The sequence below is a fragment of the Salarias fasciatus genome, chromosome 5, assembly GCF_902148845.1.
Source record: "Salarias fasciatus chromosome 5, fSalaFa1.1, whole genome shotgun sequence".
Taxonomy (NCBI): Eukaryota; Metazoa; Chordata; class Actinopteri; order Blenniiformes; family Blenniidae; genus Salarias; species Salarias fasciatus.
Genome location: NC_043749.1, coordinates 14,442,525 through 14,470,070, shown reverse-complemented (window position 1 = coordinate 14,470,070; position 27,546 = coordinate 14,442,525). Strand labels below are relative to the sequence as shown.

Genomic DNA, 27,546 nt, shown 5'->3' with positions numbered 1-27,546 from the left:
ACATCAAATAAACAAATGCTCACGAGCTTCATCACCGCTGGTGATCATCATTTTCTTGTTTCTGTTTCTCTGCTAAATTGGCCGAGGTGCATAGCTCCCACATGGATTGAAAAGCCGTATCAATATCAAAGAAAGTGCATCCAACAGTGTCTCTGTTTTGCCTTGAAGGCAGTTCTTCATTGAATGGAGGTTTATTTCTATATCTTCATCTGTGACCAGCCACACAGACCGGTTCAAGGTGTGTGTGTGTGTGTGTGTGTGTGTGTGTGTGTGTGTGTGTGTGTGTGTGTGTGTGTGTGTGTGTGTGTGCTGGTGTTCAGCTGCCTCCTTGGCACTAGTTGTGTTTCACTGCCTGCTGCCTCAGCAAGTCCCAGAAAACCATGCTGAGCATGGTGTGGGGGGCCAGTCGCAGGAAGACGGGGCCCATGCCTTTATACAACCCCAGCGGCCCCTCGGCTCTGCACACTTTCAGCATACAGTCTGACAGTCCGCTGTACAAACGCCCCTACAAAACACACGGAAAACAGGATCAACACTGAACTGAGGAAGTCAACGATTCTGGTGATACAAACGAGAGCAAACACCACTCTGACAAACTCGGACTCACCCTGCGAAACTCGTCGAGGCTGGTTGTAGAGTCGCGTGCTGATGACGTCGAACGGCGTGATGGCCACGGCCACGGCCACGCCGCTGATGCTGGCAGCTATCAGCACTGTCATCCAGCTGTTTGGACTGAACCACTGCAAGAGGAGCAGACAGTTAACCGTGTTAACCACGCCCTAAGAATGCCACCTGTTCATGGCGCCTACCTGGGAGCGTGACACCCAGTCCTTGGCGGAGGTGAAGGTTGCCAGTTGGGCAGCTGATCCCACCATGACGCGAGGCACGGCCCCATTCACCCCCCTCCAGAGACCAGACAGCCCCTCCCGTCGATAGATGGAAACAAAGGCATCCGACACGCCCTGAAAAGAGAATAAAACGTCTTGACTGAGATAATAAAAGTAATCTATATTTATGTGTTCCTGACATAACATGAAGCTATAGTGTTACTGTAATACAGTGGCGACACTGATCATAATATTCTGTTTTATTGTTTTTCCTTTAATAAAGCCTTGAAGAGACATTATGAAAAATGTTAAAACATCCTCTAAAGCAGAGGTTATTTTCCTTCAGGGGTCACACACAGTGGTAGCTGGGAGGCGAGAGAAGTGGACTTAAAGGGATACTTCAACATTTTGGCAAATTGGCCCATTTAGCGCAATTCCTTAGTCATTTCGAACAGCATACTTACTTTTTTTGTGAGGGCGAGCTGTTGTTTATTCAGAGGTGAGTCGGGAAAGGTTTTTAGGACGGACACAATGGAAGTGAATGGTATTTTTGTTCCCCCTCGTCAAACTAATCAAATACAAAATCCAACAACCCCAAAACACTTTGGTGGACACGTTATAATCCGCACATTCACTACGCTGTGAAATATTAATGCAAAATTACGAGATTGAGTTGTTTATGCGAAGATTGCTAAGACGGAACTGCTTACTAAACACGGCGTCTGGGCGTAGTGATTTCAAAAGAAAAAGTAGTTCCCAGTATTTGCTTCAGTGTCGTAACGCTACAATATTTGTTGGTGTTCCACAGCGTAGTGAATGTGCGGATTATAACGTGTCCACCAAAGTGTTCTGGGGTTGTTGGATTGTGTATTTGATGAGTTTGACAAGGGGAACCAAAAAAACCGCTCACTTCCATTGTGTCCGTCCCGAAAACCTTCCCCGACTCACCTCTGAATAAACAACAGCTCGCCCTCACAAAGAAAGTAAGTATGCTGTTCGAAATGACTAAGGAATTGCGCTAAATGAGCCAATTTGCCAAAATGTTGAAGTATCCCTTTAAGATCAGAGGTTTGCAGGTTGGATTCCACAGCTGACGTGTCCCAACCGTGGAGGAGAGACCTTTAACCCCATCAGCTCTCTGGAGCGCTATAATACGACCACACCACTGTATCCTAGATATAGGATTAGTCAATGCAGGAAAAAGAAGTATTTCCTCAAGAGGAATAAAAAAAACTGACCAAAAAAGGTTTTAAACTGACTGGAGTGGCAAAATGATATAGAAATTACCGTTATTAAGAAACATTTTGAATATTTTCCTTAGTCTTAGAGCAAAGAAGTAAGAGACCATTTTTAAAAATGCCGTATTTAATGTATATTTTATTGTCTTATGAGTAATGAGGTAGCAGAATTTGGTGTGTGTGTGTGTGTGTGTGGGTGGTTATTCCACAGGGTTACAACGGATCATCCAGGGGGTCTCTATTTCTTTTATTTCTTTTTCTGTATTTGTCTGTAATTCTTTTCTTCCTGAGCCTTCAGTATCACTGTTAAGAAAAGTGTAAAAAAAAAAAGTAATCGAACATCCTACCATGTGGTTATGCTGGTGACCGACCGCAATCGCTTTCACAGTTTGAGCCTGCAGGTGTGTTTTCACCTGTGAAGCAAACACACATATTAGAATCCGTTAAGTTTTCTCGGTAGAATGATCTCTGGCAAAAATAAAATGAAAGACACAGAAAACCCAGGATGTCACTAATTTAGATAATATTTCAGCTGATACGAGGATGAGTTACGTAAAAGTTACAGATAACAGGTATGAGTTACATAACAAACAGTCAGGAAGTCTGTGACGATTCATTTGCACCAACAACCTAATCACACTGTTGTTTTATGCTCAGCATGTACAAACAAAGACAATCATTATTCAGGTTTTCTGTGATGAGTGATGCAGTGAAATAGAAGACGACCAAAGCAGAGGCCCCATTTCCTTCTTGATCTCATGGATAAAGTAACTTTCATCTTGTTTTCTTCGATCACTGCCACCGGTATGCAGAGACGAGCCATAGGGTCCAGTCTATATGGAGCGGCGGTTGTTGGGTTGAAGCGGTGTGCAGGGTATATTTAGTGACTTCAGCACGGACTAACATGCCCCTGAAAAATATTGTTTTTCCATGACTGTGCAATAAATTAGATAGCCTACAAGAGATTGACTCAAGGGTTCAGACAGTAAACAACAACAATAAAACACTGTTCCGGTCATTTGAAAGATAAACGCAGCTCATTCATAAAAGGGACAATAAAAAGTGGAACAGTGAAGCTGATGTGAGTTGGAAAACAGGTCAGGAAAATAAACACCAAGTTCTTCATGTGGAGAATAGACGCACAACAAAAAAAACATAGAATAGTGAGGTACAACCCATTCAGCAGTTTATGTCAAAAATGTAATCAAACTGAATATTAAATAACTCAACCTCGTATCGATGATGACCTGGCCTTATGAAACACACGTGTGCTTCACTTTGCACATAAACACTCATACAGGACTAAAATAGATGAAAGACATCGGACACTCCTTTGAAACGGAGCTGCTGGAGTCTTGTTTTTGTTGTTCAGGTCAAATGCAGGAAGTTCAGGCTTCACTGGATCAGAGCCTTACAGGCAGCTTCTTTGCTTTATGGCGTCTTATTCCAAATGGAGATTTTCAATATTACTGGGTTTTTTTTTAGTAACCTTCTCTCTAAAAAGTGAAAGAACAAGGTCACACTCTGTACAGCATGCACTGAAACACTAATCAAAAGGCCATTTTTAAATTGAAAAACTCACTTTCGCTACACGGATTAAACTGTTTGGTCGTATGAAATTGTATAATTTTTCCACAGTGAGCACATAGAAGGGGAGATCTTGCACTACAAAAATCAAGAAAATTCCCATGTGATTCTTCTCACTTTGAGAGTCAAAAACTCACGTTACCTCATTGAGATCTTTAAAGAAACTACTTCATTCTGGATGGAAATTTTGTTCACTCACACTGGATTAATTTTGAAACTCGATCCCATGATATACACTGAATCACAGGAGAAAGAAATACAGCTACGAACAAGTTTCACAGATTTTGCTCAGTTTAAAGAGCATACTTTAAATGCAAATGTATATAAAATGGGAGCAGAGGAGGGAACTGTACATGTGCTCAGCAGACTGATCCCACAGTATCTTGAAACACGAGGAGCAGTGAAGGAAATGAGAAACCATGTGCCGTGCAGCATTGTGAATACATAGTGTTTGTCTTTTAGTCCTACTTCTTAAAACTATTGAAATTAAACTTTTTGAAAGAGTGAGAGCACCTCATAGATAGTTAGAAGACATTTGTAGCAAATGGAAGAAATCTTTGAAGCACAGAAAGAAAAAGAGGAGGATTTAGTTATGTAACATGAAATGTCAGCAAATCTATACATTACAATTGTCTGAGAACCATGGCTAAAGAGCAGCAGTTGTAACATCTGCTCCTACACTGTACTCTGTGTTTTGGATATCTCCTTTCATCCAGCACATCAGACTGAAATAACTGGGTTGTTGTGGAGCTCTGCAGAATCCTGCTGAGGCCTCATTCATTTGAGTTACAGCAGAGAGATCGCTGAAACCTGAAACTCTACTAGAGTGCACAGTTGAATGAGCAACGATGTTAAAAAAAAGGGGCACAAGAAAATGTCGACTCACCAAGTATGCAGGGGAAGCGATGAAGGCACCCAGAGCGCCGGCGCCCGCCCCGGACAGCAAGCTGCCCCCGGGGAGCGAGGTGACACCCAGAGCATCGCAGTAGGAGTAGGAGCCCAGCCTCACGCCGTTCATCACGGCCTGGTATATCAGACCAACGGAGAGCCCCTTCTGCAGGCCCCGGAGCCCGTCTGTGCGCCCCACCACCCAGAGGGCCTGCAGGACCCCCCGGTAGTGGACCTGGTAGGATCCGCGAGCGCGGAGTTCCCCCTGGAGCTGCAGCCGGGTCTTCACGACCTCCAGAGGGTTGGTGAACACACAGGCTGCACAGCAGGCCACGGCGCCCAAGCCGAAGTCCAGGGGAGGCCAGACGGTCTGAGGCGGCGGCGAGGGGCCCATGATGCCCCGGGGCAGTTTGGACACGTGGGTGTCATTCTGTGCAGAGGCTGCTCACCAAATACTGACTGCTGGGGCGAAGCTTTCAGGACCTGGGCACCAGTCATCTCTGAGAGGGGATCCTGAAGTAGAGCTGACCGTCTTTACAATCACTCTGTCTTCTTTGCAGTGTGCAGAGAGGTTAGGCGAGTCCTCGGTACAGTTGAGTTAAGTCACGCAACAATGATTACATGTTTCTCCTGCGACTCTGCAGGATCCAGATCGTCTCCTCTTCAGGGACTGCTGTTAGCTGCCTTCACTCTGCACAGGAAGCAACTGCAGGAAGAAAAAAAAAACCCCATTCATTTGTGAATCACCACATTTTAACCGTAAACCAAGTATTGTTATAAGAGCCAAACCCTAAAAGTCACATGACTGCACCTGAAAAACCTGTCAAAGTCGTTTTTCTTTCCGGCTCTTTAACTTTTTACGCCTGATGCATGTTTTCAAAATTGAAAAAAAAAAAAAGTAGTTACATTCACAATGCACATCCTGCAGTCCCACTCAAACAAAACTGGACAAGCAAAACATGAAGCACGTGCAGTACTCAGAGTCACAAGATACATTTTAAACTCTTTTTTTTTTTAAATCTCTATCAGAAACTCACAGTACTCGCTGCTCGGGGCCCGCTCCATTCTTCCTCATCCACCGGTCATTGTAAACATGTGTCCTCAGCACATTCATTGTCAGAGCGCCCTCCCTCCGCTCCGGGTCACAGCCAATGCCGTGCACGCGCCGCCCGCCACCTCTCCACATCCCCGCGGCTGTGCCAATCACGTGGCTGCGCGGCGCGCTGCCCCCGTCGCGCGCCTATCAGCGCTCTCTGGGTAAAAGGTTATTGTTGATCAGCTGGGAGCGGAGAGTCTGACCCACTGAGGGATCAAACCAACAACCCACTTGTTTACGTTCGATTCGCTGCTGCATTAATGGGGGAGGTGGTTCTCAAAGGGTGGGGCGGGCTCCTCCTTGGGGACGCCACAAAGCCTCAGTAGGGACGCAGCAGAAATGTGTTTTTTCCCAGCTGAATCTCACAAAGTCGACAACATAATGCTTTAAACTCCTATTCTAAAAATAGAGATATTTATGCTGGTGCATTTGTTTGTATTTTGTTTTTCTTCAATACTTGCTAGATTTTTTTAGGTTCTTTTTTCAGCACCTGTCTGAGTTTCAGGAGTACACTCTGTTCTTTACATTCTCCATAAGGCTCCACACAGCTCACAGCGAGGAGGCTGTAGGTTCACTTTTATGGGGAAGTTTGGATGTTCTCCCTGTGCTTCCGTGAGTTTTTCCTCCCACAGTCCAAAACTAGAAGTAACCCTTAACAGAATAAAGCAACACTGAAGATGGATAGAGAGGCAATGAGAAGAGAAAAAGAAGAGGGACACACAGAAAAATCTAAAAAAAAGTACTGGCTTTTTTCTTTAAGTTAAAGAAGGCGGGGTGTGTAATCAGTAGAGAGGTAAATGCTGCAAATTGCTGCTTCTGACTACAGGGAAGGATAATATTTTCAGCTGCACCTTGGGAGCACAGATCCAATCCACCTAAAAACTGGTTTGTTCAATGAAAGTATGAGTTACCTCTTCAAAAAAGTAACTGAGTTTGTAACTGAGTCAAAATATGTTAAGAGTAAATAATTACTAGGCAAAGAAACTATTTCATTACTTTAACAAACGTGTTTAAACATGTCAGAGCATTTGGATCCCTCTTAACGCACTTTAAAATGAATTTTCAATTATTCATTCTAAAATTGAATATTTTATTAATAAAATAAATGGACACTTGGCAGAATAAATTACAAACAAATATTTGACTCAGTTACAACTCAGTTACTTTTTTGAAGAAGTATTCATAACTCTAAATAATTACTTTTTTTTAAGTACCTTGCCCAACACTGGTGAGTATGACAAGTACTGTTTGGCATTTGGTGTGTGGCCCATTAGAAAGTCAAATTAATCTAAATTGTTCAAATATTGCTGTGTGGTAATATGACACAATACACAAATCAAACTGTAAATAGTATTTCTACATTTATAAAAGAATAATGACACATAGCAGATGTATGTCAGTAGATATTAAAAGCTGCCTTTGAATGATCAGGGCTCTGGCTGTATCTCTGTCATGTCACGTGATGTAGTTTGCATCGATATGATGACGTCATTTAGAACGTTCCTGGCTGGGGAGTTTGCAACAATGTATCAATTTAGTCATCACCTAATTTGACATATTTATGTAAATTAGATGATGATGTCATCGACTGTGGGAAAGAAAAGCTCCTTTTTTTAAACGGAAGAAGGTTCATGATAAATGAAACAAATGGACACTTCACAGAAATAAATTACAAATAGGAAACATCAGTCTAAATTACTGAAATGTTGCTGTGCATGAGAGAAAACTTCAATCATATTTTATACGTAACTGTGGATAGCATTTCAATGTTCATTCGACATACATCTACTGACATACAGTAGATCTTTCTATGGTTGCACTCTCTGTCACGTCACGTGACGCACTTTACACTAATTTTGTCAGTAATGGTAACGGCTTTATAACGCATGGAAAGTATTAGATTGTAGTTACTCCCATCACTGCATGGTACTCACACATACAAACATACAGTATTAGTCATCCTGGAGCTTTAAATGCTGATCTTTTAGACTAATTAAGTTTGTCAGTGTAATTAAGGTGAAGGAACAAGGTGTCTTCTGATCACTCAAGTTGTTCCAATGGTGGGCAGCTTGCCAGCATCTCCATGAAAAATGAATGTAAGAAACAATTCGATGCACTTTGAGATGACTTAAAAACAGGACAAAATAAATGACTGAATTAAATTTGGCAAAAGAGAATTAGTTGAACCTAATAAATTAGGATCAATACCTTATTTTGATTTTAAGTTTTTAAAAGTGATTACCTAAGGTCAACATCCCAAAAAAAGGATATAAAAGATAAAACTTGCCAGATTTTGGGTGCACATATTTGTAGAATAAATTGTGCATCTTTTAGGATAAAAATTTAATCCTGTTAAAATTCTGTTCATTTTTAAAAAATCTTAAATTGCTGTATTTCAGTCACTCAAACATTGTTGGAACACCTACAGCTTCCAGGGTTCTCAGGGAAAACCTGCCACTCCTGATACCATTCAGCTGGCCGATGGTCACACCATCCAAACATGAGACGGCTGATAAAATCCAAACACTTCAAGGGTCGAGCCTGAGTTTTGGTAGCCAAATCTAACTCTAATCTAATTCAAGCTAAGCAGAACAGTATTTTTGTGTATAACAGGATTATTTTTCTTTTGTACAGATTGCAAACTTAAATTATGAATTACTCCAAAGAAACCTAAACAATTATTTATTCATGTACAGCTTGAAATCATGAGTTTTATTGGAAATTCCAGAGATGAACTCTTAATTCTGATCGGGCAATATTGGACATCAGGATGGGAAAATTTACTCAACAAAAGCAGCAACATTTCAACACACAAAAAAAAAAAAAACATTTGAGACAGCGACAGAGCAGACATGGAGGCCTTTATTGTTTAACTATGTTTATAGTACAGTGCCACATCTCAGCCATCGTGGCCTCCAACACACATTTATCAACAACTGTAACCACCGCCGTGCACACACAAACACATACACGCGCACAACACTCACACAATTTCCAATGTAAACATTGCAGGCTTAAAGAGTGATACAAAAAGCAAGGTCAGTTGTTTCTGTCGACGGCGTCGGCTCCTCTGTCGTTTCTCTTTTCATGGGTTCAGAGGGACGATGACACAGGAAAACAGATGTTACTGCTCGGTTGGTTTTTTCTTTTTTTTCTTCTTTTTTAGGGAACAACAAAAATGTTCAGTTCTCACCACAGTCACACTTCACACTCACACTCACAATTCTCATTCAAGCCAGAGTTTTTTTTTACCAAAGTGTAGTTTAAAGTGTTTGAATGCTCGCAGTAGGCAGAATGGAGAATAGTGAATTTCTGAAGTGAACATCTAATCATGATTATGTTCTTTTTTTCTCAAAATCCTTCCTACAGGAAAAAGGCCTTGTGTGTCGGTTCCCTTGTGCGGCCACAGGGTGGAGCGTCTGTTCTTCCCAGTGCCCCGTGCGGCTGCATTACCTTTTAGCTCGTACAAAGTACAAGGCGTTGGTTTTTGGGTAGTACTTCACATTCTGTTTTTGTCCATGAGGCCACCGAAAAATGATTAGCTCCCCTCTGCCCTGCACCACGGTGTGGAGACTGGTCTCTGGTGGGCCTGTGACTGCGGCCGGAGTCCCGTTTCCGTAAACTCTCCACGAGACCACCCTGGCGGATTTGGCCCGGGACACGTCCAGCACGTACATCTGCATGGGCTTGCAGTTGAGGGACTGGTACAGAGGTTTTCCCTACGTTCAGGCTTTGCGGCGGGTGGTGTCCGCGACGCCGCGCGATGGGCGGGATAGCGTGTCCGTCGGCTCCGGCTGCTTGAGGGGGACTGGAGGATGAAGATGGAGGGGTCCCTGGAGGAGCCGCTGCTCCTCCTCCTCCTCCTCCTCCGCCGCCGCCGGGAGGAGCCCCCTGCGTCGGAAGGGAAGAACGATGACGACGAAGACGGTAGCGACGAGGAAGATTTGTTTTTAACTGCCTCCAGCCCTCGTCTTAAGGCAGCCGGAGACACTGCTCCTGGGGGAGTGCGTGGGGAGCCGGCAGGGGGCGTGTGGCAGGCCGTTGGTGCTGGGCACCTCAGAGTGGTGGGCGGCGGAGGGAGGGGACTCCCAGCCATAGTCTGTGGAGGCAGGAAGGTGAGGGCGGAGGGAGGAGAGGCGGCCTGGTCCGGCTGGTCCGTGGAGAGGGTGAGGAGCCGTTTATTAACGGCGGGAGCGGAGGAAGAGGGGGCTGTCAGGGCCTTGGGAGGGTGACGGGCTGGTTGGAGGAGGAGGGGCTCCCTTCTCTGGCGCCTCCCCTCGCTGATTGACGCGGTCCTCAACGTGCCCCAGCGACCGTTCACGCACGGAGCCTCTTCTACGGCTCCCAGGACGACGCCGGCGCGCCCCGCTCCGGACCGGAGACTGGGAGCGCAGGGAAGGCGGTTCGGGGCCCAGCGGGGCCGGTGTAGCACTTATGGGGAGGGCCGAGAGTTAAGACTTGGGCTGAGCGGCGCGCGGCCGGATGGAGCCTGCGAGAAAAACCCCACACACTGGCCCACCTGGCAGCAGAAACACAGCAAGAACCAGACACGAAATGAGACGGACTGCTAAAACAGATGTTTGTGTGGACATCAGATTAAAAAAAAAAAAAAAAATCACATCTGGATAAAAGACGCAGCGTGACTGTCAGGTAAGAACGTTAATATCAAAGCCCCACGCTCACCCTGCATGCCGGGTGACACCACAGCTCGGGGGCTCCGTGGTCCTCGTTTTCTACCTGCAGCTGCTGCCACCTCCAGGGTGGCGCCCCCATGTGCAGGAGCCAGGCATCTTTAAGGAGCTTTAACACAGAAGACAAAGGGACAAGTGAAAACTCGGTTACATTATACCGACAGCACCTGAGAGGAATCACATTCTGAAAAAACTTACTGGCATTGGGGCCGCCACAAGCCTCCCAAGATGAGCAGCGTTGATCATCAATCACAATCTGCGAAGAAAATATTGATCGTTTACTTACAAAAAAAAAAAAAAAAAAGACAATTAAAGGTGTGTGGCTCATTAATCACTGTTTCAAAGTAATGAGAATGGAGAGTGGAATGGAAAGAATAAACTAACATCAAAAACATGATTTTCAGCTTATTTCTTTGAAAAACGATGCTGTTTTTAACGGAATAATCATATTTCAGTGGGATGAGGTTAAACAGTGAAGCAGTCTTACTTGTGACTGTCCTCCTCGCGGGTGGGGCGATGGTCCAGATATGGGCGGTTTGGACCAGGACCACTGCTCAGGTCCAGAACCCACACCTCATTACTCCTGATCGGAACCAGCAGAACAGCAAAGAAGAGAAGATCAATACATTCTGGGTAAAAAACTTCAAAAGGGAGCCTTCTCTTGTTGAGGCAAAAATAGTGAGAAAACTATTTCAGCAGTGGTTTGGCGTCATTCGGGACTGCTCTGTCCCTGACAAAATGCTTGATGCATTTTACAGCAATGAGCTAAAACTTCAACTTCCCATCCCTCTATTAAAACAGCTTTCTCATGTTCAGGGTTGCAGGGAACTGTTGCTGACCCATGCTGCTCTGTTAAGAACATGACCTGTGTGCTGCCTGTGACACCGTAAAGATTGTCTGTGGGTTAAATCATACACCGACTCATCTGACATCTGATAATCAATAACTTTTTAACCATCCACCATTGAGATGTTAAACTTCTGAAAATGAGATGCTGCACACTCACTCCGTGACCTTTATTGTGTTCTGTGCAGCCTTGAATTTGAGTATTTCATTCTAAATGTAAAAATAAAAAAAACCCTTCTTACATTTGACGAGCTCCTAATGATCCACCAAACACAACCATCACGCTCCCGATCACAGATGAAGAGTGGCCAGCCATGGGCGGAGGTCCGTGTGTTGTGACTATACAGTTCCACCTGAGATAAGGAGAAAAAAAATAAAACGGGTCCAACGAACAAGATTACAGCCTGAAGTCTGAACATGTCCGACTTCCATTACAACCATCTGAGGCAGAGAAATTCATCTCACCAGTTTTTTGAGGGAGAATAGGTGTGAATTTCGTCAAAAAACCGTTCTGGTTGGTGCAGTGGGTAAGGGCTGGGGCGAGTCCACCCCCCAAACAGCACCAGCAGATCTTTGTGCATCACTAGGGTTGCTCCAGCTTCGGAGATGGATAAGAGCCTGATGGAACACAAAACAAAAATGTGACTACGTGGATAATAGGTCAATATGGTGTTTTGTCCCACTGCTGCCTTTTACCTTGTAAATCATTTCTAAGAACATAAAAGCCAGAACATTCTTTTTAATTATTATATGACCATTAATGCTTTTACCTTCAAGACAAAATCTCACAGAGAAAAAAAAATCTTTATACAGAAAATAAAAGGTCAAAAAGCTCTAAACTCCTACTCCTGAAACTACAGCGTACTCTGCATTCACAAGCATGAATAGCCCATCCTCCCACAGTCCCTCTTACATAGCTCCATGTGACGGCACATATAACTGCTCGTAAAAACAGCTGGAACGTCCATTTCTGGCTGATTTTACTCTCTCCTAACAGTCTCACCTGAAGCTAAGGGCGGATCCACTCCTTGCTGTTGAGGTCAAGTCTCCATAGGTCGTTGAAGGCAGCGTTGCAGCTACTCTGTGTGCAGCCCCCGAACACATACATGGATTGATTTGAGTCGTAATAACAAGCACCTGGAAGCCCAAAAAACGAGAAATCAACTAGAGATTAGATTGGGACAGAAAGAGTACAGAGAGACATTTTCAAATGCAGTAGTTTAAAAGACATATTTTAATAATATTATCATTTCTTTTGAAAATAGTAGACTTTCCTCCACTATGATAATCTATGATTAAACATGTCTGATACTATATACAGATAAAATGAATCAAGTATCTCATGTTGCTTTTCATAAGTTTCCACCACAGTTAACAGCATAGATGTCATACACTCACTGCTTTTTTGACAACTCTGTTCAAACAAACTTGGAGTTCAGTTGTCTAAAAGATTCTGAATCATAATCAAAGGAGAAATTTGATTTCAGGAGGAACCACGTCAAAAATTATGTTGCTAATTTCATTCATGATCCATGTTATTTTCTCTAAATTGATATCCAAAATGTTTAAACTTCATGCATTTAGTGAAAATAAACTCTGTATACTGACTCCCTGCAGCTGTGTATGAGGTTTATCCTTCCCACAATCACACTGACAACAGTAAACAAGCCATTTGTCATAAAAGCTTTTTCATAAGTGGCACTGTGTGGTGTGCAAACACAATAAACTGACTGTGTGAAAAGCGCTGAGTGATGGGGGTTCCTGGATATGGGTAGGTACGGCTTTCCCACTGGATATTTCCCTCCTGGACAGCTCTCAAAAATCCGTGGTAACACTGATAAGCAACACCTAGTTTGGAGATAGAAACACAAAAACAGAGACACAGACGGTGTCAGTACTTTGAAAAGGCAGAAGAGGAGGACAATCAAACAAACTTAAACGTACAAACTTTCACAGGGTGCTTCTCAACGACAGTGAATCACATTTTAAGGATTTCACGCCATCACAACTAAAATCACTGAAGAAAGTGGCCGGACTAAAATGAAGCATCATGTGGATCTCAACAGTCCCCAAAAACATTTTGAAAATGCATGAGTGAAATGGACAAATTCTGACACAGCTGCAGCTCTCGCTCCTACAGGAACAGATTTGAAAAAATATTCATCAGCACTGAAAGAAAACTATTTACGTATTTAAATTGGGGTATAAATTATTTTAGAATTTCTGCAAAAATCAGACCATCGCAATCAAATTAAATTTATTTCTGCTTGCTCAATTCAGATCTGTGTTGCTTTCCTCATTTTCATAAGTGAGCCTGCAACCAGACGGTTCATGTTTAAATCCCTCTGCTGACAAGTCACCACTGGCTTCCTGGGCAACTCCAAGTGCTCAGGATGTTTCATGAACAGCAAAATCCAAACACGGGGATCATATAATCTGCAGTAGCAATGCCGGAAAAGAGCAAGAGAAATGCACTGTTAACTTTAAATTATAATCATCGTGACAGTAGTAAGTCCTAACTCCGCCACTACTGAGCTTCAAGGATGCGTCTTTGCAATTCAGAAAAAGTGTCACTGCTTTCAACCTTGTGCCCACAAACTCCACCCTTCCACAATTTCATTTGACATAAGACAATGTAAATGTGGTCTACGGACCTTTGATGAGGCGATACCACTGCTTACACACAAGCGCAGCTGTCTTGTGCTCCTGATACGGAGAGAGAAAGGACAGGATATATTCAAGAACTTCCTCTGGCAGCTCCATCATTGTTCTCCCGTCTCCTTTGGCACTGCTGTCCATGTTCCCTTCTTGTCGACAGGACCCCATCTTTGAGTCCACTTCCTCTCTTATCCCTGCAGGCTCTGCACCATCATCCTCTGTATCCATGGCAACAAAGTATCCCTCTTCATTTTCAGGGGAGTGGGACATTATTGTCTGTCGAGACGTGAGAGAAAACAGAAGTGAGGTGCATGAGCTCACAATCTGCTGAAGTTGATCAGATGATTCAAAAAATCAATGACATTGTAGGGTTAGGGTTAGTTTAACAAGCCCTCAAAAAAAACACACAATTAACCATAATAACACTGAACACGTAGTAAAAAAGTTGCATTGTAAACAATGGGTATATTAATTAAAACATATTTTACTAAACTTGTGTTTAAAGAAATTTAAGGAGGGACAAAGACGAGATATGAGGCAGGCTGTTTAAAGAATCAACAAGTAATCGATGTCAAAAGACAAGTTGCTCTTAATTTTCTTTGTTGACTACAGACTGTTGACATCAACAGTACAGCAGCTTGATGGAGTATGAAGGATGTATGAAGTGTGAGAAATCCTAGTAGAAACTGATGGGTGGCTTAAATATGACAACAGGTGATAGCTAGTGACTGCACCACTCTGAAGAACGTGCTCAGGGATTAAAATCGTCAATTACAATGATCTAAAAGATGTGATGAAAGCCAAACTGTGAGGTGAAAGAATAGACTGGATCTTTAATATTCTGCATGAGTGACAGAAAAAGGTTTGCACAATAACTGTTAACTTAAATTGTGATGATTACCAAATTTGACTCTCAGACTTCTGCAGATTAAACTGACACTGAGTCAGGATGATCAGAGATCAAGTGAGGAGTGATGACATAAGATAAAACCTCAAATTTCTGCTTTGCAAAGTCTGAATATCAGTAGGGAATGCCTAATGTTTGAATTTAACAAGTGTGGTCAAAAACAAACATTTGGGCTGATGTAAAAAAATAAGGAAAAGCGTGTATACATCTGAGCCCTGGAGTAACAAGTGTTAAGCTGTTATCTGGTTCTGCATCATGTCAGCACAACATGACCACTGTCAATGACAACCGAACTTGTAAGATGTCCAAACAAAATGGGATGGTTTACAACTTCAGACGCTTTACCATCACAGGAGTAATGACAGACACAGACACATATAGACAGACAAATTGTCTGCCTAAATGTTGATTCCTGTATCTCACATTTGATGATCGAATCGAAGCGAGATATAAGAAACATAGTGTCCCATGAAACTGGAGCTTGATCTGATGTTATATGAAGTGGCATCTACCGCCCAGCCAGCAAACCTTCATTACAGCCTTTGTTTAAGGCGGGTGGTGCCCCTTCTTTAACCCAAGCAGCTGGCTCCTCCACACTGCACGTCCCGGTTACCATGGGCTAAGTAGCTGTCGCTAGCCACTACATGAAAGACGACTCTGCTAATGCTAATGGTCGCCAGAAGCTTACTCGTGCCACTCCAAACACTACAACACACCTTAGCAAGTGTTAATTTCGAACTGAATGAAATAAATAACAATGTCATCCACAAACTAACTTGTACATGTTGAGAAATCTAACGTTGGATCGGGGTGGTATATATGCTAGCCGGCTAGCGCTGGCTAAGTTATCATGCTAACGGAGCTAACATCAATGAATATCCAGCTAAGTGTTTGAAGCCACAGGAAGGGGTATTTTTCTATTGAAACACCCCATTATCACGGTGTTTCAATATATCAACTATTTAAAATCCGTCCCTATAGCTGCCTGGTGTAACATTTATCCCACCCAGCTCTTCATGTACTGTGTTCGGACTGGAGCTGATAATCTATGCTAACGTTAGCTCATCAAAGGCTGCTGTGGGTTTCTCCTGGATTTCATACTTTGTCAGGCTTCACTCGCTTCAGCGTTGTTCGCACCCGAATCATGACAGCTGTGTCAATACCGTAGTTTAAGACGTGTTGCTTCAGGCCTCTGAGTGGTTAGCTGTGCTCTCCTCCTCCCCGGCATCAGCTCCGGAGATTCCCCTGCAGCCTCCCGACAGTCGCCATCTTCCGCTCAGCGAGCAGCGTCCTCCGCAGCACAGCGACGCTCCAGCGGCCGCTGACCGTCCGCGTACCGGGGTGGGTGGTGCCGGATGGGTGGGTGGTGCCAGGGGAGGGGGGAGGGGGGGGGGGGGTGTACCTGGGTTAGTCCTCTCCTCAGCCTCTGCTCTGCATATTGCGCCCCCTAGCGGCCGGGTCGCGGAACAGCCATGCTCCGGGGCGTCAGGGGTTCCAGAGTAAATGTCAATTTTTTTTTATTGTAAATTTTCAAAATTAACAACAACAATAACAACAACAACAAAATGCAATTTACAAATTACTCTTCTCCATAGATTTCAAGGATGAAAAAAATAGTCCACAGCCGGAGGAAGCAACCATGTTCGTCTCCATGGCAACCAGCACCAACTCACTGTCGCCGGACTGAGTGGTAAACTGAGATTTCACAAGTTGATCACTCTGTCAATTTATCGATACGGAGGACTGAAAGAAGCACGACTTTCTGCAGCTGCGTTCAATATAAGGCAAGTCAGAGTTTCCGTTGTCTTGTTGCTTCCGTGGTTTGAAAACATACATCGTGTCCGTGACAAATGACCATAAGAGGAAGTAATGCTAAATTATTTAAGTCACGGGTGCTTTTAAACTGCCCTCTCTCCATTTTTAGAAATAATTGATCGCTCCTATTCGGAACAAACTAACTTCAAGACAAATATAAGTATACTTCAGATGTATTTAAATAACAGATCGTTGAATCCAGTCTTTTCCTCTATATAGGATGGCACACAAGCCTCTGCCTGCTTGGGATTATCAGTGAGGCCTCAATTCCCAGATATTCCCACAGTGCCAGAGCCTCCAACTCAGTCACAGATGGAGACCCAGCAGGTGTCACTGGGAAACATCTCATGTCATGACATGAAACATGTCATGGGAAATTCAGTCCTCAGGTTAAGTGATGACCAATCAACCCAAAGTAAGCAATACTGTACTTCTTTATAGAAAACAAGTGGCCACAGTGTAGAAAAATAATAATAACAATAATATTATTTGAAAAAACCCAACTCTTTTGCTGTTTGTAACATATAGATTGTTGTTTACCTTAGGTGCAGCCTATCAGGCTCCCTCTGACCTGTGCAAACTGGTGCAAAATATTTACTTCTGCAAGGGAGCAGATGCACCTAAAGTCCGTATGCCGTACCTCACCAGCCCTGGTCATGTTCCCCGCCGGTTAGCAATAGAAAGGTATGTTCTGTCCTTAGAAGAATATTTATACACGATGATTAAGAATATTTCATCAAATATAGCATGCCTCAAGACCTCAAGTGGTAATATCATACAAGAATCCCTTGTCATACTATATATGGTCAAAAATATGAGTTTGCAATGCATTTAAGATAAAATGTCAAATGTTTGAGTTCCATGTTTCCCAGTAATAGTTTTTGTTGTTGATGATGATTGATGAGCAAAAAAAAAGTTAGCAAATGAAAACATTTGTAATATTGTGTTCCTTGACAGACTTCGAAGAGAGTACCTGAACTTAGATTTGGAACAATTGCTGGCAGACAAAGGAATCGACTGTACCCTCCTATTGCCAAGACATCCGAGTAGCAGTGATAAGCCTGCAACCACACCAGACTCACCCTATCTCCCTTTAGAAGTAAGTGAATACTAAAACTAATGCATTCTTTCTGTGGCCTTTGTTGTTTCATTACACCACATCCTATGTTTTGGTGTGTTCTTATGTTTTTTTCCTGAGATGTTTGACAATGAGGACTATGACTGTCGGACACCAGATGACTGGCTTGCTTTGGGCCGTTGTGAGGGATCTCATCAAAAACCCATTCCTGCTAAAGCCCTGTTACCTAAAGATGATGGGATCACTTCAGGTAAATTTTGTTTCTTCGAGAAAAAAAACCCAACAACAACATCAACAAAAAGACATTTTCTTGTCTACCTCTCAATGATTACTCTTGCTCTTTATTACAGATGACCCAAGAAGTCCATCCCTGGAATATTGCTGGCATTTAGTTGGGGTTCTTGATTATAGTAAGGAGAAATGTCAGTACCTGGTTGAGAAAGTTCACCAAAACAGCAAAGAGACAGACCAAAAAGGTAATCTGAACAGCATATGCCCAACAAACCCTGATATGTCTCTGGATTATAGCAGCACCTTGTTTTCTCATACTGCTCTGTTATATTTTTTTCTGATGTCACCCTCTGTGATTAGGAATGAACTCCTTGGTAGCAGGCAGTAAGCACTGGATCCCCAGGATCAGACTGTATTTCTGCGCCGAGGACCCACGCATCTTTGTCGAACGGATCCAGTTTGCTCTACGCTACAGGAAAAACGCAGAGGCTCTGTGTCTGTACCGCTTATCTGTGCTCTGCATGCCGAGCTGTCCAGGCAGTCCATCCCTCAGTACTGACAGTCTCCAACAAATCAAAAGACTCGTTCTGTCAACTCCTGGCCTCAGACCGAAAATGTAAGCAATGTCATTTGTCATTTTATAATAGCTTTGTACAGTCTGTTAGTTAAGATTTCAACTCAGTGAAAGGATGACGTGAATGTCATGTGCTTAGTTCTGAGACATATGTGGGGGAATTGGAGATGGAGACCAAACTGGGCTATGACCGTACAATGAACCGCATGACTTCTGACAAATACGTGATGAACAATCCTCGGAAGTTTTCACAAATCACCCTGCCAAAGAAGGAATCTGCCAATGTACCCCAAAAAGGTATTGTGAAGTTGTTGTTTTTTTTTGTTTCTAACTTTTTTTTAACATTATAATTAGGTAGAAAATTTTCTAAGTTAAAATTTCAACACGGGTTTGATTTGCAGGGTGTGTTCCGGTTCCCTACGCCACTTATGAGGAGAACAAAGCCGCTTTTGTCAAAAGAACCCTGTTCAGAAAGCCAGAGGTGATCACTGTGTTAACGGAGATATGGTCTGAATCCAGAAATGTGGCGAACATGAAGCTGTTCAACCTCACCTCAACTGAACCCCTTCATCTGGACAAATTTGAAGTTGTCCAATCTTCACTTCATAGTAAGGTACTGTTTCCTGGACACTGCCTGGTAGCCTTTTTCCTGTCATTCATTTACAGTATCCTCTAATTTCATTCTAAAAGGTGTATGCAATAAATGATCACAGAGTGCCGACAACAAGTGGGATTAGGCATAATTTCCTTTTTTTTCTTTAAAAAAAGCAAACAAAAAGCAAACAAAAAAACACATTTCACATGAATCACAAACCATGAAGTCTTTTTCTTCTTCTGCAGATGAATTTATTTCTCAGGAAGACATTTGTGACCACACTGACCGACATCATTCGTTCAAACCTGCTTCATCTTGGCAAGGGCGCATTCGATGTCAACATGCCTTGCTGGGACACCTACAAGCTGTCCAGTCTGTGCAAACTGATGGCTGTGGTGCGCCTCAACCTGCAGGATTCCCTCCGCTCCCTCGTGCAGGATTCTCTGACCAGCCTGACTCAGCTGCTGCTGGATGCCTGCCACAGTCTGCTGACGTGTCCTCAGGACCTGGTCTGGGGTAATGATCTCATCACCAGCCCCTACCAGTAAGATCAAATGAGACCTTCACTAGTTTACTAGTTTATCTTCCAAATACATATATGTTGTGCTTACAGCAGTGTTCAATATTGTGTCAGTAATATGGCTGCGTTCTCCCCTGTTTAGGCCAAAGAAGGATCCTGTGTTCGTGGTAAACTTGGTTCTGGACGAGAGTGGAATTCATTACAGCCCTCCTTTGGAGAATTTTGAAACATCGCTTGTTAATCTGTTTGATCAGGGTGTTTTGGCCACCCACAAAATACCACAGCTTGATAAGGTGATCTGCAATGACTTGATTTGCACAGTTTTCCATAAAGTGTGCACATGAATAAATGCCTGACGATGTTACTAATATGCATAGAGTAAATGACTGTGTTTTTACCTTCTTCTGTTTCTTTTTTTTCAGTTTGTATTGCAGAAAATGTTCATACACGACGTGGAGTGGCTTGAGACAGTGAATGTGTGGGAGCCAGAAGTGAAAGAGCTGAGGAAGAAGATCAGCAATTGCCTGGTACAAGCAGTCATACCCCTCGAGGCCTATGCAGCTGAATATGAGAAATACTTGGAGCTATATAGCCTGGACATAAAAACTTCTCTAAAGTAAGTTAGTTTGATACTACAAACACACATCCAGTTTTTTGCAGATTCCACTGTGTGACTGTGTGTCAGATTTATCTTCCATGTGTTTCCTTTTGGATGAAATCACATTTTTCACTGACAGTTCCTTCTTTCTCTAATACCTCTGTTATTTGGCTGCTAGATCTCATAATGAAGAACAGAGTCAGACAGCCCAAGAAGTGAAAAAAGAGGTTGAACAGCATCTCAAAGATGTAGAAAGGATCGAACTCACCTTGCCATCTTCCATTGTGATTGGTCCATTTGCTGTACTTGTGGAGCCTGTACGGCAGTCCCTCATCAATAAAAGGAAGGCTTTAGCCAATGCACTTCTGGATCACTTTGCTCTGGGTCTACGGACGCAGCTGGACAATGTAGGTCATTTGTTTTGAGGCAAAAAAATTACATGGTAGATTAATATACATATAGATGCACAGCACATGGTTTTGTGTACTAGTGACAAAATCCCACTTTCCACCTTGTGAGGGTTTGTTTTTTGTTCAGGCATGCGACATGTATAGTGCGATGAATGAAAAGCTACATAAGAAACCCAAGCGCATCGAGGAATTGGCTGAAAAGAGGGAATGGATGAAGCAGATTCCAGAAGAGCTCAAAAACTTGAAGGTGCAGCTCCGTGCAGATATCGCTGTTTTCCATATCAGTTCAGTCAGGCATTGTTTTTTCTAAATCTGTCTTCAGCAGGAACTTGTCAACAAGACCATGTCAGATTATGAAATGTTGGAGGAATTATTCTACAATCTGACAAATGAGGATTTCAATCAAAAGTAAGTTTGGTATTCATGTTTTTATTCTGCTTTAAGAATCCGAAGTTGAACTGAAATTTTTGTTGGAATTGTTAAGAGGACATTTCTGTGCAGGTGCACTACTATTTGGTGGCCTCAGCGGATAATGAACAACATGGAAACAGTCGTCACCCAGCATGTGGAGGATGAGGAGCGTTTCCGCAAAATTCAACTGGCGGATCAAGATAGCTTTGAGGAGCGCCTGGATTCTTTACAGGTCTGTGACTTTCTGATCCATTTCTAGAGCTTTTCAACCTCTCACATGCATTGAAACATCTAAAAATGAACACTTTGTGCCTTGTTTTTATGTCAAGCTGATTTTTTTTCCATGTTATGTAACTTTACTTGTAGATGCTAGTTGCTGGGTTTGCAAAGAATGTCGATATTGAACGTGCCCGAGAGCTTTCAAACAAGATCCAACATATCAGTAAGCAAGTGAAGGAGTGCCAGACTATGGCCCAAACATACAACACCAGAGAGCGTCTGTTTGGTATGCCTGCCACCAATGTAAGTGAAAGAGAAGGTTTTGAGTTAAAAACATCTTTGTTTTTTTTGTTTTTTTACTTTTTTTCTGACTGTGACATGTCAATTTGTACTGCAGTATGATCGTGTGCATAAATTGATCAAAGACTGTCAACCATTTGATGACCTTTGGAAAACCACCTCTGATTGGCTATATTGGCATGAGCGGTGGCTCAATGATCCACTGTCTTCCATTGACCCTGAGCAGCTTGAGTGCACAGTCAAAGATGCCCTCAAGACAGTGCACACATGTGTTGAGCATTTCAAGGACATTCCTGGTAGGTGGTTCCTCCCTCTCTAAAAAAGTGATGCTTCTTGTGATTGACCCGTGCCTGTCATGGACTTGTCTTTGTGTTTTACTCTGCTCTAGATTGCCAAGAGGTGGCAACTTTTATCCGTAAAAAGATCGAGGACTTCCTTCCCTACGTCCCGATACTTCAGGGTCTGAGAAACCCAGGAATGAGGAGCCGCCACTGGGAAATGCTTTCAGAACGCATTCAGATGGAAGTGGAGCCCAAAGCCAACTGGACCTTCTCTCACTGTCTGGAGCTCGGCCTGCAGAATTATATGGACGATGTAGCTTATGTAGCTGAGGTTTCTGGGAAAGAGCACTCCATCGAACAGGTACTTCTAACAAGAAATCATTTTCTTAATACAAAATTACATGAAACTTACTGGGTTTTTAAAGAAGTTATATTATCACTCATGTATAGTCAGGTACAAGTTCAGTTGCATGTTTTGTTGATGGAAACAATTCAGACTTTGTGTCTTTTGAAGGGGAAAAGTAGCAGCAACTTCACATCCTTTTTTGAGGATAATCTCACCAAATCTACGTTTTTTAAGTTTTTCCACCTTTTCTCACCCAGGCCCTGGAAAAGATGGAGCAGGAGTGGCTGCCAGTGGTCTTTGATGTGTTGCCCCACAAGGAGACACAAACCTACATTTTGAAGAGTCCAGATGGAGTGTCCCAGTTGCTTAATGATCACATTGTCATGACACAGAACTTGTCCGTCCCACAATTTAAAACAGCCTTTGAAGGCCGCATCAACACCTGGGAGAGCAAGCTACACATGACTCGAGTACAGACAAACAGTCATACAATTTGAAGAATATCCAAGTTGTATCATCAAGTCTAATGTGGTTCTGTGTTCCTGTTCTGGTAAATACAGGATGTGCTGAAGGAGTGGCTGATGTGCCAGAGTTCCTGGTTAAATTTGAAGCCCGCCTTCAGCTCTGATGAAATTAACCGGCAGCTGCCCGTAGAGGCAAGAACATTCAAGAAAATGGACGGAATATGGCGAAGACTCATGAAAACTGCCTTTGATAATCGGAAGGTCAGAGCTTTGGTTGCGTTTTATGTATTTAGACCAATTTGAAAGTTATAATAGAAGGGGATGTATTTAAGTGTGTGCATGTGTTTCTGTGTCCAGGTGATGGAGCTTTGTCCCGATGCTGTCCTGTTTGCCAAACTTAGGCTGTGCAACAAACTTTTGGGGCAGGTGCAGAAAGGTTTCAGTGATTACTTGGCGACCAGTGGAGGCTCTATTCCCACACTGTAAAATCCATGTTGATATTTTAACTCACAGGGCTTCCTTTAATGTTTGTCTTGAGTACAACTCATTTTCCTAACTCAACCATAAAAAAGTGTGTTGTCTTAATTAAATACCTTTTGTTGTCTGAACTTTTGCATATAGTTAGATCGACTTATACTTGTTAATTACATGAACTTATTGAGATAACTGTTTTACTTGCAAATGTATTTCAGCCTAATTTATGATGTTAGTTTGATGAACATGGATTATTGAATTAAATGATATTCATCAGGTTTCCAGCATCACTTTATAAACTGCCTTCGTTTGATCTTTCTGATTCGTTTATTTGTTTAAATTTTATCTCTCTTTTCATTGACATGCTATCAAGAAAGATACTAAGTCGGAATTGATCGTTTGATTTCTTGTTGTAAATACAATAGCTTGGTTCTCTACAAACAGACATACTGTTGCTCTGTGAAAGAAGACATTTGTTGTTGACAGTCCGCTGGAGGCTGTAAATCACTGACGCTAGCTGTCTGAGCTTGCGTCATGACGTCATTTCCGCTCCTCGACCTGAACGTTTGAACTTAAGCCGTTTGGCTTTGCTCCGTGGTTAACCATTGGGCTGTTGTCGGCTTTTAAAGACATTTAGCGGCCTGTCAGTGCTTCTGCGGTCGCCGCGCTGGTGGATGTTGGTTTACTGACTCGGCTGTGACGGTAAACCCAAAGTAACAGTTGTCCAGAGAGGGCTGCCCCCAGCGGAGCGTCAAGCTAACAGGCTAACTCGCGGCTAACGAAGGTTGGTAACTCCGCTCGCACAGTCTCGATCCGAAGCCCCGAGAGGAGAACCTGCGACCACCGAGCCCCCCCCCCCGGTGCGTCTCCTTGAGCCCTGCCCGCTGCCCCATGTCCTCCCCGCGGATGGGATAGAGTCCGCCGGTGAAGCGAGGAGGCAGCCAGCCAGCACTTAAACATGGAGGATGAGGAGATTGCAGAGAGCTGGGAAGAGGCGGCGGACAGCGGGGTGAGAAACAGCCGCGTACCGTGCTTACTTGTGCTGAACCCGGCTCCAGCTCGCCATGACAGACAGACAGACCCGAGCAGGAACCCGCGGTGTGCGGTGTGCTGCATGCCCGGCTCTAAGCGGATGAGCATGGTGTCTTTCTGTGTTGTCTTCCTGGTTGAGCCTGGCAGGCCCTGCTGTCCCACACAGACTCGAGACCGAGCCTGGTCTCTCGGGTTTCTGGCTCCACGGAGGCAGTCTATGATCGTGTCAAACATATGTCAATATTTGTACAGAATATTTTTCTTTCCCTTAGTGATTATACCGTTTAAACATTTCTATTGCGGAAATGGCAGTAGCGCCGAGATGAATGTTTGGTTCAGGATTACTGTTGAAGAATAATCCGAAGCAAGTTTTTAGTATTTAGAGTATTTAGACCATTTAGTTTGAATTCCACGTTTTAGACCATATTACTACCAGTAAATTAGTGTAGTGTTCTGTAAGCCTTCTATCAAGATGACAGACAACCTGAAATTTAAAAAAATGGGAACTGTGGATTATTTTATTTGCATTATTTTTTATAACAGACAAGAACATAAGTAATGGGAAGATATTCACATCAGTAAGATGCAGCCAAGTGATTAAAAAAAACTCTAGGTTAACAATAACGCAAAAATATTTACTGTTAAGTTAAAAGTGGATAGCTCATAGCTTCACCAAAAGAATAAAGACTCTTACGTATCTGACATTATGTAAAATGTGTGTATTTTTCTTCAGGAAATTGAGAGAAGGCTTGAGGCAAAGCTAAAAATAAACCAGGAGGCAAAGTAAGTGACATGTAATTTATCTTCAAACCATAACATTTTCTTTCCTCGCGATGGATATGTGCTAATTACATTTTCCATTTTTGCAGAAAGTCTGGGTTGAAATCAAGTGGCTCACCTGTGCGAACTGCTATTGTGATCCAGGACGACTCTCTACCTGCAGCACCCCCACCACAAATTCGAATTTTAAAGCGTCCTACGAATAACGGTACTGCTGGAAGCGCTGCGTCTGCATCCCGTCCCTCACAGCAGATGAAGTCTTTGGCTCAGCGGGAGGCCGAGTACGCTGAGGCCCGGAAAAGGATTTTGGGTAGTGCTTCTTCAGAGGAAGCGCCTCCGGAAAATCCATCCCAGGACAGGTACGATGTAATATTGGCTAAAACTACAGCAATGAATTGATGTAATTATAGAGAAAAGTGCTTGAAGGTTGAAGAATAAACCCTGTTTGATTTGACTCTCTTTTCTCTTTCTTTGGCTTTAGGGCAGCACGCATAACTTCACAGCCACCTTCAGAGCAAGTTCGACCAAACAATCACGTGATCCGTCAGCCGTCTGGTCCAGATGGAACCTCAGGCTTCAGACTCTGCAGATAAACAGGAGCCGCCTGTTGCACGGAAACATCTGCCTCTCTGAGGAGGCGACAAAGGGTGGGACTTTAAGGGGTTTTGGGTGGTACAAAGAGCAGAATGGTAAAAATGGGAAAACTCTTGGTGGACTTAAGATGTAGCATGGAATTAGGTGAACTTTTCCACCCTCCCTCTGCTCCTCTCGCTGGTCTTGGCCTCTGCCTCTTGTCATCTCTCTCATTGCAAGTGACTGGCAGAGATCGGCCAAAGATATGAAATCCCGTCTGTTCCACAGTGCGAACAGGCTCTTGCCTCACTTCCCTACACACTGTGATTCTCCAACCGACCATGAGGTGCCCGATGATTTTTTTTGTTGTTGTTTTTTTTTTAAATCGTGACAGGGGTCGGCCGAGTGCCACGGCATCAGGTGTGCGTCTCTTCAGGATAGCTGGTGAATCTGTGGGCGTTTCCCCCTCAGACGCAGGTGAGCAGACGAGCTGGCCGTTCGGATCACGGCTGAGTGTCCACCAGGAGCCCGGCCTCACTTCTTTGAGTTCAGCGGAAATGATGAGCTGAGAGATTCCTGTGTGCCCAGCAGCACAGTGGTGAGGCCACAGAAGCTCCTGGTTTGTCCTGCGTCCTGGGATGAGTTGTAATACTGCAGTACAGGAGGTCGGGCGGCTCGGAACAGAACTTTCCCCAGTCTGAGAGCCTCCGTTCAGCACCAGTCACTATTAAAAAAAAAACAGGGAAGAACCTCGGTGGGCACGCAGCCTGTGGCCAAAGATTATAGATTTGAAGAGCAGTATCACTAAATCTAGGCTTTTCCAAGCAATAAAGTAACAACTCCCTGGATTTTTAAAAAGTCATTTTGCCTAAATGTATTTTGTTTTAAGCAGTCAACGTTATTTTGTGTGCTTGTTTTTTGTTTATTCAAAAACCCAGCGCTGTGCAGATGTTTTTAGGAAAAGATGCTGCAGAGTAGCAGTGAAAGTAGAATATTGGTAGTCCTGCTTTATCAGTCGGCAAATCGAATGAACGGAAGAGAAATTCATGTCAAGTCTTTTTTTTCTTTTTTTTTGGTCACACTTGCTCGAGAATGCTGCAACTCTGGAGTCGAACACTTCCAGTGAACATATGCACAGTGCCGAGTTTGTGTCAGGAGATCAGTAGTGTGTTAGCAACTATGTGATGTAGCCTGAATACAGAGCATTCATTCTCGGTGTCAGCATAATTCTTTTCTAATTTGGCAAATGTTTGGATATTTAAAGTTAGCGTGCGTAAATGTCCTGGTGTGCATTGCCTTGTTCCTGGTCAGACCGGTCAGGAAGGTGGAGCTTGTCTCTGAGCTTAGCTGCACTGCATTTGCCTTGAAATCAACATTCTGGTGTGTTTTTGCACCATTTGCAGTATATTGATAGGTTGTGTATGAAGTTATGGTTAGTAAATTATTCCGAGGTGGATTTTACGTAACGGTTAATGTTGGTGAATATTCTGCTGGGGGTTTTGAAATTTGTCAGGAACTCTGCAAACGTAATGTCAGCAGCTGCAACATCAGGTACATGTTCTTCCATGAATTTTTGCCTTCACAAATGCTGTGATGTTCAGTTTTCCCTAAAAGCATCAGTTTTGTTGATTCTGGAGGTTTGGGTTTGGCTGGACTGAATCACATTGAGAAGTTGGGTTTTTTTTTTTTTTGTTTTTTTTTTCCATACACATGCAAAACTGAACATCATGACCTTCAGTGAAGACGGAGCTGTTTCCCTGGCCGTGAAGTGAATATGGAAAAGTCACATGTGGTGTCCTTAAGTCATGGTTTGATTTACTTCCTGTTTTTTTTTTTTTTTTTGGTTTTTTTTTTTTCATACAATGAAGGTTCTCGGTCTCTTCTGCACTTTTTTTTCCCACCAATTTGAAATAAAAGCACACACTCATTCACATCCAGATCTACTGATGGAATACCAGTGAGAAGTTAGTTCTACACTGAATGCAGTGAGTTGGAAACCTTTAGACACTTTAATGCCTTATATGATGAAACATCCCTGTCGGCCAACATGCAATTTACAGCATTACGATTCGAGTTCATCTTTTAGGCTACACTTACACCAGGTCAA

General features: G+C 43.2%; 3 protein-coding genes and 1 pseudogene across 3 annotated transcripts; 2 read left to right on the top strand and 2 right to left on the bottom strand.

Annotated features, from left to right (window-relative positions):
* Nucleotides 1–328: 328 nt before the first annotated feature.
* On the bottom strand, nucleotides 329–5,665 carry LOC115389028 (solute carrier family 25 member 34-like). Its single transcript, XM_030092391.1, is given in 8 exon segments — nucleotides 329–505; nucleotides 608–623; nucleotides 625–740; nucleotides 810–962; nucleotides 2,413–2,478; nucleotides 4,539–4,952; nucleotides 4,955–5,246; nucleotides 5,578–5,665. Coding segments are annotated over 7 exon segments (1,020 nt in total). The 5' UTR covers nucleotides 5,039–5,246; nucleotides 5,578–5,665; the 3' UTR covers nucleotides 329–334.
* A 2,805-nt stretch (nucleotides 5,666–8,470) lies between these two features.
* On the bottom strand, nucleotides 8,471–16,077 carry LOC115388085 (F-box only protein 42-like; annotated as a pseudogene).
* A 3,295-nt stretch (nucleotides 16,078–19,372) lies between these two features.
* On the top strand, nucleotides 19,373–23,066 carry LOC115388084 (dynein heavy chain 1, axonemal-like). Its single transcript, XM_030091016.1, has 12 exons — nucleotides 19,373–19,575; nucleotides 19,694–19,718; nucleotides 19,974–20,078; nucleotides 20,687–20,806; nucleotides 20,885–20,967; nucleotides 21,061–21,202; nucleotides 21,337–21,492; nucleotides 21,587–21,785; nucleotides 21,878–22,131; nucleotides 22,374–22,586; nucleotides 22,677–22,841; nucleotides 22,938–23,066. The coding sequence occupies exons 1-12, from the start codon at nucleotides 19,373–19,375 to the stop codon at nucleotides 23,064–23,066; spliced, it is 1,794 nt and encodes a 597-aa protein (XP_029946876.1).
* A 550-nt stretch (nucleotides 23,067–23,616) lies between these two features.
* On the top strand, nucleotides 23,617–25,503 carry LOC115389043 (SUZ domain-containing protein 1-like). Its single transcript, XM_030092409.1, has 4 exons — nucleotides 23,617–24,063; nucleotides 24,820–24,869; nucleotides 24,956–25,225; nucleotides 25,348–25,503. The coding sequence occupies exons 1-4, from the start codon at nucleotides 24,013–24,015 to the stop codon at nucleotides 25,457–25,459; spliced, it is 483 nt and encodes a 160-aa protein (XP_029948269.1). The 5' UTR covers nucleotides 23,617–24,012; the 3' UTR covers nucleotides 25,460–25,503.
* The last annotated feature ends 2,043 nt before the right edge of the window (nucleotides 25,504–27,546 follow it).

Excerpts from the sequence above, each read along its gene's own strand:
- LOC115388084 (XM_030091016.1), top strand. The coding sequence starts at position 19,373 with ATGCCTTGCTGGGACACCTACAAGCTGTCCAGTCTGTGCAAACTGATG. Across the intron at positions 21,493-21,586 it reads TTGGTATGCCTGCCACCAAT|TATGATCGTGTGCATAAATT; the intron begins GTAAGTGAAAGA and ends TTTGTACTGCAG. Across the intron at positions 22,842-22,937 it reads CTGCCTTTGATAATCGGAAG|GTGATGGAGCTTTGTCCCGA; the intron begins GTCAGAGCTTTG and ends TTCTGTGTCCAG.
- LOC115389043 (XM_030092409.1), top strand. The coding sequence starts at position 24,013 with ATGGAGGATGAGGAGATTGCAGAGAGCTGGGAAGAGGCGGCGGACAGC. Across the intron at positions 24,064-24,819 it reads AAGAGGCGGCGGACAGCGGG|GAAATTGAGAGAAGGCTTGA; the intron begins GTGAGAAACAGC and ends ATTTTTCTTCAG. Across the intron at positions 25,226-25,347 it reads GAAAATCCATCCCAGGACAG|GGCAGCACGCATAACTTCAC; the intron begins GTACGATGTAAT and ends CTTTGGCTTTAG.